General features: G+C 49.3%; 3 protein-coding genes across 3 annotated transcripts in view; 2 read left to right on the plus strand and 1 right to left on the minus strand.

The window, feature by feature from the left end:
- CSUI_000330 (dna-directed rna polymerase i rpac1) overlaps window positions 1–1906 on the plus strand; it is a 2886-nt gene extending 980 nt beyond the window's left edge. Inside the window, exons 1-7 of the mRNA XM_068060564.1 lie at window positions 1–181; window positions 437–555; window positions 912–1011; window positions 1109–1192; window positions 1339–1446; window positions 1547–1593; window positions 1783–1906. The exon at window positions 1–181 is cut by the window's left edge and continues 980 nt beyond it. Of these exons, the coding sequence (XP_067927463.1) occupies window positions 1–17 (17 nt within the window). The 3' untranslated portion in view covers window positions 18–181; window positions 437–555; window positions 912–1011; ... (2 more) ...; window positions 1547–1593; window positions 1783–1906. The remainder of the gene's footprint in view (window positions 182–436; window positions 556–911; window positions 1012–1108; window positions 1193–1338; window positions 1447–1546; window positions 1594–1782) is intronic.
- A 241-nt stretch (window positions 1907–2147) lies between these two features.
- Window positions 2148–4503, minus strand: CSUI_000331 (udp-galactose transporter subfamily protein). Its single transcript, XM_068060565.1, has 3 exons — window positions 2822–4503; window positions 2504–2626; window positions 2148–2337 (listed from the first exon to the last, which is right to left on the minus strand). Exons 1-2 carry the CDS (start codon window positions 3933–3935, stop codon window positions 2616–2618), a joined length of 1125 nt encoding a protein of 374 aa, XP_067927464.1. The 5' UTR covers window positions 3936–4503; the 3' UTR covers window positions 2148–2337; window positions 2504–2615.
- Window positions 4504–4668: 165 nt separating this feature from the next.
- CSUI_000332 (kinesin motor domain-containing protein) lies at window positions 4669–11464 on the plus strand (the record flags this gene model as incomplete). The annotated part of the gene is made up of 8 exons (XM_068060566.1): window positions 4669–5558; window positions 5736–5811; window positions 6231–6688; window positions 6901–7220; window positions 7650–7977; window positions 8790–9057; window positions 9696–10967; window positions 11264–11464. Exons 1-8 carry the CDS (start codon window positions 5311–5313, stop codon window positions 11462–11464), a joined length of 3171 nt encoding a protein of 1056 aa, XP_067927465.1. The 5' UTR covers window positions 4669–5310.
- Between the last annotated feature and the right edge of the window lie 133 nt (window positions 11465–11597).

Below are 11597 nucleotides of genomic sequence, written 5' to 3' on the forward strand. Positions count from 1 at the left end.
GGTGTCGTGCAGGATGAAGTCCTCGCTCACAGGCTTGGTTTGATCCCTTTCGTAGTTGACCCGACTGCTCTGGACTACAGGCGGAAAAATCAAGATTTTACTGACGAGAATGCTCTTCGTGTTTCTCTCCATGTAAAGTGTACGGAAGACAGTTTGGGGCCACACCAGGCCAGCTTGCCAGGTGAGCCCCAGCAGCTGCTCGTGTTTCATCCAAGACTGACAGCCGTCACCTGCTCTGCTTGCAAAGCTAGGGAAAATTTGCAATCGTCTGGCACTATCACACGACTGGTCGAGAGAAATGCCCGGTAGAGTTAGCGGTTCTCAAGCGTACAAGCTCACGATAGAATGAAGCAGTCTGTCTTTCAGTGACACCCCCAAGCTGCGACAGATCGGCTTTTGCTTGGTGTGGAACATGTGCATGTGTTATCAACTCCAGTCTACTCTCGAGACATAAAGTGGGAGCCCATGTCAGAATCTCAAAAGGAAGCTTTTGCCGATTCGCCTCCTCGTGCAGTGCATCCAGATGTTCTAATCACCAAGCTACGCCCTGGACAGGTGAGGTCCTCTCCCGTGTGACACGGTGTGCGGGGATTCTTGACCCTTCGGGAGAAGGGCGGGGCCCTGTTGTCAGGGCTGGCCTTGTACGCGTATCCTGCCGTGTCTGGTCTTCCGCTTTCCGTGTCACCGCGGCTGTCCGCTCTGCTGACAGGGAGCGTTCAAACTCGGATACAGAACTGAGCGCTCGCAGGGTGCCGGCGCCTTGGGGTCCCAAGCTTCAGGTGCGAGCGGCCGTCTCACTACAGACGAAGCTCTACCCGAGTGTCAGAGCTCAGCACGTCTTCTGCCGACCGTCTAGCAGGAGTTAGTGTACGCGGACCACTGTGACTGCCATTTTCTTGTTTTCCTCACAGGAGATTGAGCTGAAAGCGTATTTGGAGAAAGGCGTGGGGAAAACTCATGCAAAGTGGTCGCCGGTCTGCACGGCCGTATATCGGCTGGAGCCAGAATTCGGTATGTATCGCTTGTAACGAGTGTTTCCTACCTGAGCGTGCCCTCGATATTCTTAAGTCATTTCCGGGGTGGTGTGGGTATCGGTGTTCTTCCTCAGTCTTCAAGGAGCCGGTTCGTGGGGAAGAGGCCCGGGAGCTGTGCAGCGTGTGCCCTATGGGAGTCTTCGACATCGAAGATCAAAGTACGTAAGTGGTATTTTTGGCCGCCGCACCTACAGAGCGATCCACACTTTGAAGCAGCCTCGCCAGAGACCGCCGGTGTGCGACGCCTCTGGTGCAGTGGTGTCTGTTCAGCCGTCGCATGTCCCCTGAACGGTGTGTGCTTTAGCGGGTGAAGCGTATGCGCGGTACCCACGCAACTGTACAACTTGCCGGGCATGTATTGAAAGGTTCCCAAACAAAGTGGAGCTTCGCAAAATCAAGGACCATTTTATCTGTAAGTCCGAGGTAAACTGTGCAGGGCGACAGTAAACTTTCCATACTTGTCTTTGATCAACATCCTCCATTACGACTTCTGATGGTGTGTCCTGACGCAGTTTCCATTGAATCGACTGGATGTGTCCCAGCTCCACGACTTTTCAAGGTAAACCAGGCGGTCAAGTATGATTTTCGCGGCTCTGCTCAACAGGTTGTCGACACGCATATACTGCTAAGGCCCGGGCCGCGCTGTCGGTGTTTTCTGACTGTCTCTCATGCCACGAGTGGCAAAAAAAATCCTCGATGTCCGCATTTCGAATGTTGGCTGTGGTTGCTTCCGATTGTGTCCCCTCAGATGGCCATCGAGATTCTAAAGGAGAAGGCAGTTACGTTTCGGCAGATTATAGACGCTAAGCTTGCCGCCGGTGTGTAGAGCTTTTTCTCTCTTCCGCCAGTTCCCTCACTGCAGGTTTCAGTACTGGCGCCCGAGCTAAGCTCGTGCGTTACAATTAGACTGATCGTTAGGCAGTTCAACAGCGTGGTCGTTCTCGGAGTGCAACAGCTAAGTTTTTTGCGAGTGCGCCAGTCTCGCAGCTGCTACAGTACGGTGGTCGAATACACGGCGCTGCTGCGGGAGTCCTGAATTTCTTGTTTCGACTGAAGCAAGGAGTGACTCGGCCAGCCCCACGACCAGTGCAGTCATGTGGTGGTGGCGGTGTTGCATTGCTTGATTATGCCTTCTCGGACTTAGGGAGTTTTTGTCTCCCACCGTTCCCAGACATTGTTAATCGGATGAACTCAAAAAACTACGCTGCATCAGATCGCCAGCTGCCGGTGACCAGGGGAGTTCATCAGTCCCTCACCTGGATTGCAGTGGCCCCACTCGCGTTGTATGACAATTGAGTCCGACCTGTACCAATCACGATCACGACCCTTCAATACACGAAAGCCTGAGATACAACCTCCGTTGGAGAGCTGGCCCCACTTTTGCTCACCAGCGTCCCTAATGGCACTGGCGGGGCACAGACGCGCTTTCTTGCATGCTACTCCGGGACCAGCGGCAAGCCTGCACTTACACGGCTGCGAGCGTCTGCTGGTCGGCCACTAAAGAGCCCACTCGGCATGAAGCGTAGGGATGGGGGCCATCTTGCGGCTTGTTGCCTAAGTGGCTCTTACAGAGACACGGCGTTACTCATGAGCTGTAAGAGAGCAGAGGATAGGCCTTAAGCCATTATTGGTCTTGCATGCCCGTATGCCTTCGACCAGCCTGGGCGCAATAGAAGTACAAAGAGGAGACGGGGCGGGCCCGCCAGCAGGAATGGCGGACGAAAGTTCTTTCACGACAATACAGTAACGACAATGCCGCTACGTGGCCTTCGAGTATTTCAACTTACCTGTGGGGCTAGCCTGTCGAGGGGAGGTGGCGTCATAATCTTCGTCGGTGCTAGCGACGACCCTAAACTCAACCCCGGCCTTGGCATCAGCCCCGCCGGTACGGGCTCCCCACAGAGCACTCAGTGGTACATCTGAACTATAGAGAAACGTCGCGAGCAGAACAGCCGCAACCCCGACACCGAACAGTGCTGACGGCTGGAAGTCGTTCAGCAGCCACCAGGACAAAATACACGATAGAACAATTGAGAGAGCGTTACCAAAGCACTTGAGTATATTGTCGGCATACTTGAGGACTGCCGCAACAATGAGCCCGCCGAGGGCCTGTAGTAGGACTGCGCTCCAGACTACTGCGTTGTAGCCTTGGAAGAATCCCTTTGTCCTTATAATTTCCCCGTCGGTCCAGAACGCTCCAATGATGGCCAGAACAGTGCCGTACAGGGCGAGCTGGATATTTCGCACCCATATACTGATTGGGGTCTGCTTCAAAACTTTCTCAAAATACACACCCGCACAAGCACTCGTGAAACACGCTGAAAGTACGGCGACGAGCCCCACAACCTGGTTGCCTTTCCCAGGAAGTTCAGCAGGCGTTGCCCCATCTGTAGGAAACTGGATGAGCGCCACACCCCCAGTTAGAGTAAAAAGCGCCAGCCACTTCGTTGCAGTTAGTTGCTTACGGAGAAGTATAACGGAAAGGAGTGCCGTTGTGAGAATCTTCAACTGGTATGCCACTTGATACACGGCACCGGAAAGGTTCGACAAAGCAACAAAAATCAGGTTGTTCTGAAAGGTGTACAGTATCGCTGGCACAGCGACCTGCAGCATGGGTACAGGTGACTGGAGCGTACTTGCACTCAGTGTCCGCCCTGTCTTTGCCAGGCTGTAGCCATTTTCGCTCCATACGATGAAGGCTCCAGCAAGCAGTTTAACCACTTCAGCCATTGCTACTGCCGTAGTGTTGAGGTAGCGATCGCCGTTTGCGTCTGTAGTTAACCGCGAGTACCTGACCACTATCACGGCTGCCACGGTCTGCAGCACTAAGAGAATGAGAGCAACCCATTTCATGGAAACTCCCAGGAATTTGCAACCAGTGTCTCCCGTCTCACGTGCCATTTCGGTGAACCGGATGGTACCTTGGTTGGTTTTTTGCACCTGGGAAACTTTCTTCGGCGCCGCCCTCAACAAAGCAACTTCTGTTGACCAGTTTATTGCCGATGCGGTTGGCACGTGGCGGTTGCGAAGGTCGCCTGTCCTATCAGTGTTCACGTGTCTGGGGGCTCTCCGGCCACATGCTTCTGCGAGTTACGCTCCCTCCCGCCGCCGGCCGAAAAAGCTTGAAACCTTGCATCGCCAAGGCAATGAAACGAAACTCCATGGGACCGCCAAAATTGCACACCGTTCTCTGTCCTGAGTCATTTCTTCAGCAACGTGGACGACTCCAGAAAACCCCGTGAGCTGGACCCAAGCTCACGTGGCGCCGGAAAAAGAACTGAGGAGAAAGCTTGCAACAACACAGTGCGCGAAGCGTCAGCTGGACATCACGCGCACGCTGATGTGTCTCAATGCGCAAGCTCGAACGAAGAATCGTGAAAATAAGCCTCTTAGAGCACTCGCACACATCGCTTGAGCTCCACGCACCCAGCAGAGGAGCGGACCAGCGGGCAATGCAGTATGAGGTGCTGGTGCATTAGGTTGGAAGCGATGCCGTATGCCCCATGCCTACGCCGTACGCTCTAACAGTCAGCCGGACCTGAAGGCTTAACGCCCCTACTGTATGCGGGCTTATATCCGGAAAGCACTCTCCGTTAATTCGTCACTTGCTCTACAGAAGCAGAACCAGCGGACACTTCAACCCCCCTCTCACGATAGTCCCACCGTTGTCTTGTAAGCCCGAAGGCCTACGCGGCTTTTGATACCACCAGCACGATATTTGCAGAAAGGCCGGCAGTTCTCTCAAGTTTTGCAACCTTGTAGGTACCTGGTCACTCGTCCTTCTGCACCGCGTACATCAAATGCAGTTTACGCCTTGCCGCCTTTGCCCGAATGCACACCTGCATTCCTGGCATGGGGGCCCTGATGTCCCGACAGACCAGCTAGCGACTGCTCTGTGCGTCGCGTTTTTTTTCATCGCATTTTATCGCCCTTTTCTTTCCACTCCGGCTGCTTCGCCTCTACTCCTACTTAGGCTACCTTCGGTTTCACTCATGTGAAATCCCGGAAGTGTCTACCTTGTTGGCCGTGCTCATTGCTGCTCTTTAAGACATACAGGGGCAGGACTATACAGTTCTAAAAATCGTGCTCCTCAGTGTTTTACCTTGCTATTCCCCTGCTCTGTGTATCTTGAAAGACTGGATTCGGTCGAGGTACGTGAGGAGCGCCGGCCCAGATGTGTCACTGTGCCGCTGAACTGTCGGAGTTACCTGTCAAACTTCTGTCTACCTGGAGACAGGTCCACATCGACGAAATTCGAACCTAACGTCTCTATGGAATGGAGGGCAAGGGACCTCCTTTCGATGTGATGGAGGTGGAGGCACAAACCTGCGTTCGGCTAAGACCCCTGTCACTGCAACGGATTGAGGAGGGTGCCCGACCCGCCTATATTCTTGAGGGCTCCAACTCTTTGCTCGTAAATTCTGACCACGTAATAGAAGATCCCGAAGTTGTCAGTGCTCTTTCAGATGTGATAGCCGAGCAAGGGCTGCAACACGGTCGTGTGGAGTTTTCTCTCGACGGGAAGTAAGCGGAAGCCTCTAAAAGACCTCACACTTCAGCCCCGTTAGCTTTTACAGAAAAGGTGTGTGCTCGCTCTTTTCAGCAGACCGCAGTTTCCTTGATTGGCGGAGATTACGCTATGTTATCTTTCGCTCCGGCAGCATTGGAACTGAGCTTGCTTTCTATTGTCTTGGGCTGCAGAATCTACGACGAAACTGCGTCTACATCTATCCTCTACGCCGAGCAAGTCCAGCCCTTTGTCATTCAGCTTACTGAGGTATACTCACGACGTACGGCTGCAGGGCTTCTTTTTGTGTTTGCATGTGGACGTGCTAATGCGCCGACCGCTTGCGGAACTGAAGTGAACACTCAGGGAGAAGCTGTGTTTCGTACGGCGTGCCAACCCATTTTCTGATGTTGCTCTGTCCCCTAAGGTGTAAACATTACGTCTTCTTCGCACTTCCCTCATGCACCACCGAGCTCTTCACGGTGGACAACTTGCCTCTCCTGGCTTGCTTTAACACAACATATGCTTCTTTACATTCTTTCGTTTCTTGAAGAATCGAAGAGGGACTTCTCTCGTCTCCCACCAACTGTGCCTTGGACCCTCTCCCAGTACCACTCGGGGAATACGAATGACCACAGGAGGCGTCTTTTGCCTGTGCATGTCGCTCGTTTTTTTTCTTTTTCTCTCAGGGTATCAGCAGTACTGTCCTAACGTACGGCCCATGTGGGAGTGGAAAAACATTCAGTCTTTTTGGGAGTCTTGATCATCCGGGGATGGTCTCATGCGCTCTTCATGATCTTTTTGCTCATATTGCCTCATACAGGAGCGCGTCGTCAGCTCAGAAGAAACCTTATTCCCCGATTCTTCTTTCTTGGGACGGGGCTGGGAATTCGGACAGATTGAAAACTCCACCTAAGAATGATTCCTTGCAATATGAATTCTCTGTACGATGTTCTTATGTTGAGATTCGTAAGAACTCCATCGTCGATCTATTCAAGTGTGCTGCAGATTATGCCACGACAGATCTTCTCCCTACTCTCTCAATCGTTCAACGATCTGGGCCGCCTGTTGAAGAAGCTGTCACGATCCAAGGCCTAACAGAGCGACCTGTAACTCATATCGACGAAAGTGTTCGCGAGATCCTCAAGTAAGTCCTACCTTTCTCGTGTCCTTTCCTGTTTTCTTCTTTGGTTGGCCGGCGCGGCCGTGGTGGTGGTGGTAGCAAGCATGTGAGAAGGGTGTTGAGGGCGGAAGAGGGTGTAGTAGCTCCTGTCTGGCTGAGTGTTCATCAAGATGGTATGAGAGTTCTGCCTTTGTGTGTCTAACGTGGTTTCCTACCGACTTTTACTTTTCGTTCAGAGCAGCGGCTTTCCAAAAGGCTCGAGATCGACTCTTCCCTGATCTCCCAGCTAGTAGCATTTTCAGGATTATTGTTGAAAGAGCATGCATTACGAAGGACGGGAAATTCTCGAAGGATTCATCCAGTCCCATTCGAGACCAAAAACAGGACAAGAAAGATTATGTAAACAATAAAGAATCTTCAGATATTCCTGACAGTACAGGTCTTTCTCCTTCCCACAGCAGCGATCCGTGTATGGTTGATATCACCCTGGCTTCTCTCACCTTCGTGGAGACACCGGGAACTGAAGCGCTCATGATTCCTTCTTCGTCTATCCCAGGTGAGACTGGACGACACATCCCCCTCAGCCCTTTTCGACTTCTTCAAGCCAGAAAGGTCTTCTTTCTTCAGAGCAACACCGTTCTTTAGGTTTGTCATCGAAGCTTCTCAAAAGAAGCTCGGGGGTGGATGCTTTTTCTTCTATGGACATATCCCGAGTACATTTCTATCTGAGTTTGGAAGTGATTTGGATGGGTCAGTCAAGTGCTACTAGTCTTGTGTGAAATGCATTAATTATCTATATGTATGTGGTGCTGCATTTCGATATGCATTATGTTCACGTGAGTGCATGCATCATCTCTATCATACTACGGGGCGGGTGTCCGCCGTATGGTCAATTCAGTTACGTGCCTCAGGCCTTTTTCAGCACTTTAGCAGTGAGTGCTTCTCCTCTTCTTGTCTTCCACGTGATCTTTCCTTTCGCGCGCAGGCGTAAATGCTATATCTCCTGATGGGATTCCTCATGAAGAGAGCCTCTTTTTCTTAACAGAGATTCTTCTTCGCCTTGCGAACAAGCAATCAGAGTCAAGTCTCTTCAGTAACTCTCAGAAGGACGAAGACATCTTGTCGTTGTGCGAAGCATCGGTTACAACTCAACTTCTTCAGCCTCAGTTGACCGGTCATTCGAATCTTCTCCTTCTTATCACGCTTGATCCAGCAGATACATCTCTGTCAGTCTCTATTCCTGTACTTCGATTTGCATCTTCATTCTCTGGCTGTTTGCGTCATCTGTGCGTCAATAGGATTCCGATTGAGAAGTAAGACAACCTACACTCCATCTCGAGGATATATATATATATGTATATATATATATATATGTATATTATAGATAGATGTCTGTAAGATCCAGGTACACATTCACTCGTTCATTCATATCTTCTTTCCATGCCTATGTGTGTTATGTTGCATGTGTATGGAATGTCTTTGTACGTATACTTTTCCCTTTAGCACATTGAGATAATTTTGAAGGTATCTCCACACCACAGCAACAAGACAAGCCCTCCCTTCTTTACCTCTACTTTGACTGCATCTCTCGTCTCACCCAGTCTTTCATAACCCATACCTCTCCCCGGTTCTGTTTCTGACCATTATCATATCATCATACCTACTGTTATACTATGCGCTAGGGTTGGCTTTCCTTGCCTCTCCACACACATACAAGAGCAGCCCCGGAGAAAAGACTATCACCGCATTACACCGCAATTGTTAAGAATTTCTTGATGATCCCTCTGAGCTTAGCTCATCACTATACACGCAGTGACCCCCTGCCTTGTCTAGTGCAGGGGTTTCTGTCAACTCATAGAGATAGATACTGCTCTCCGTTTACAGAAGCGTTCAAGTGGCTATGATAGAACTCTCTCCGCCTTTGTGTGTCTCTGTATGCCCCCCCCCCTCTGTGTGTCTATCTGCTCTTTCCCCTCTGTTTTGATCTTTCTTTCTTTCTTTCTTCGGGGCTTTTCCCCTTTTTTTCTTTCCTGTGTGTATTGATGTTTATGTCTCTTTTTCTTTCTTTCTTCCCTGCTCTCCCTCTCTCCGTTCTGCCTTCCTTCCTTCTGTCTCTCTTACTTAGGTCTCACCTCAGATCTCTTCATGTGGCTCTCTTACGGCGATACCGTGAGCTCCTAGCTTTACAAGAGAAACGTGAAGATGAAAAAGCGTTAAGGTATTTCGCATCCCGACTAGGGGATCGAATCATCATAGAAGATGAAAAAGACCTCTCAACCCACAACGACCCCTCTCCAAATCTACACAGGACATCCTGGTGGCGTGTATCTCCTACAGAATTGCAAAAGAGAATGTTTGACGTGAAAGAAGACTTGAAAAAGCTAAGACAGCAGGTATGTCTAGTCTAAGCTCACCTAGCAGGGGGAGTGGATGATGGAATAGAGGAGAAAGTGTCGTACAACAAGAGAAAGAATTCAAGGAATGCTGTTTTTCTTCTCATCGATGTGAAGAGTACAAGACCTCATGCAACGACAGACCTATCGCAGATCTCATTCATTCGGGGAGGCTGCTCGGTATTGCCAAACTATCTCTTGTTTTCATACAGAGCTGTGATTCTATCGGGGGGGTGTGGGACAGTTATGGAAGTTCAGAAAGAGAAGACGGCTGTAGGATGCCTAGAAAAGAAAAAGCCAAGGAGAATCTCATCACTTGGTTCTTCTGAGAAGGCGTTTAGAATCCCTAAATCTATCTTTAATCTATCTTTAATCTATCTATCTATCTATCCTAGAGAGAGAGGGCTGGATATAATTGGTGGGGGGGGTGAGAACATGGGGCTCGGCTCTGTCTATGTTGCTGATCATTCATCATCATTTGTCTGTGCTCAGTTTCCCTGTACACAAAAGTTCACATCTTCTTGCTTCTCTTACAGTTATGTGTGAGGGTGAGAAGAGAAGAGACTATCCTTTCTTGTCTTCACTTCCTAACCTCGGCTCTCTTCGAACTCTTTTGTTTCTAACTCTTTTTTCTCTAGATTCTGTTGGGAGGATACAGTGACTGGGAGAAACTTGAAGGATGTCGTCTTTCATGTCTCCTAGAGATTCTTTCGTCGTTGAAAGATCGACTTTTTCTCCGGTCTATGCTGAATGATGATGAAGAGTCTCCCACGGCTGTATATTATCGTCAAATTCGAGAGCTCTCTCGTAGACCAATAGCTCTCATGCCCTTCCATGGAAAGAGGCAAGATTCTTCTTCTTCGTCATCCTCTTCTCCTTCTCCACTACGGCGAAATGAGAGAAGTGTCTTCTTTTCAGAAGACACCAAAGTATACGATGATAAACAATACAGTCATCATCATGGTGAGGGTGAGGAAAGATTCTCTATGTCTTCAATGAGAAAGGGTATGAAATCTCGTAGTTTAAGTCCTACATCACGTCTTTGGAATCTCCGAGCCGATTCTTCGAGGTTCTCTCAACACTCCCGGAGTGACTCCTCCTTCCATCATTCCGGTAGTAGCTCATGTGATGAAGGAGGATTCTTCAATTCCTTTGGAAGGCAATCTAGAAAAGAAGAGACCGATTTCCTGTCGTCTTCTTCTCCGGCGGCCCGTGCAAATACATTTCGAATCTCTCATGGCAATTCACATCAAGGAAGATTTCATACCAAGGAGAAAAGCCGTTCTTTCAATAGGTTTCTATCTGAAGGTGGGATAAGTAGATGCTTTGGTTCTCTTGGTGATGATTCGGCTCATCCGTTTTGTGATGTAGGAGTTCGTATGAGATACAAACCCTTTACAAATGACTCCTATAAAAAGCCCCCTGCATCATCTTTTCCTGTCAAAGCATATAACATTACTCGTCAGCAAAGGGGTTTTCACAATGTAAGTGTCTGTACACCTCAACCTGATGCCGAAGCAACAGGCCCATCAGTTATGTCAAGAAGAGGACATTTTTTCCCTTCAGATGGATTTGTTTCCTTACCTATTGCTGGTCGACAACCGCCGCAGGAGGGGGCATTGCAGAATATAGTCCAGTCTTACACTGTCAATGAGAATCGGGGATCACCATATTCCTTTTATGAGGCTCCTTCTCAAAGTGAATATCTCGTACCTTCGGCTCTTCCTGATATGGCCCCAGTCGTTATTACAAGGAGAACTAGAGCCGCTTTTCCAGGGGGAGAAGATGGAAGAAGCAGAAGAGGTTGGCAAGATTCATACGCGGGTACAAGAGAGGAAGATGCGACCTCAGCTCCTTGCATCATGCCGAATGTCTTCGTAGGCATGCTTACTGTCTCTCTGAATGATGAGGTAAGTAAGAGGAAGCAAAAGAAGATGAAAAGAGAGGGAGAGGTAAATGGATGAGATATGGAGTGCAAAAGATACGGTCCGAGGGATCTGTAAAACTGTCACCAGATGAAGTCGATGTATGTCTATATCTATATCCTATATATTGCAAGGTGTACATGTCTATGTGCATAGATACGTATATACATGTCGGGAGGGTGTAAGTCTTCATCTATCTATATATATATTTATCTATGGACGGGTGAAGATCTCCACTCCACTACCTCTGTTCTTTGCTTTCTTTCTTTCTTGCTTTTCAGTCTTTTGAGAGTGTCCCTTCTCAACAGTCACATCGAAGCCGCTCGTCAGGATCACCACCGTTACCTTCCAGGCCTTCGTCTTCGCATGCAGATGAAGTTGCAAAAGCGATGGAGGAACTCGAGAAATCTCTAGCTGAGATGCGTGAATCCCTTCAATGGAGAGACGACCAGGTAAAAGCAGATGTCAGGGAAAAGCGATAATTCTAGAGAGGGAAGAAGTCTTCGAAGGAGGAATAAATGAAAGAGAGACAGCGACAAAAAGTAACCTAACGAGATGGAAATCAGAGAATGAAAGAGCCCGATATATATTCATAGTCTATCTATCTCTAATCTA

The sequence above is a fragment of the Cystoisospora suis genome, assembly GCF_002600585.1.
Source record: "Cystoisospora suis strain Wien I chromosome Unknown contig_149, whole genome shotgun sequence".
NCBI lineage: Eukaryota > Apicomplexa > Conoidasida > Eucoccidiorida > Sarcocystidae > Cystoisospora > Cystoisospora suis.

Excerpts from the sequence above, each read along its gene's own strand:
- CSUI_000331 (XM_068060565.1), bottom strand. The coding sequence starts at position 3,935 with ATGGCACGTGAGACGGGAGACACTGGTTGCAAATTCCTGGGAGTTTCC.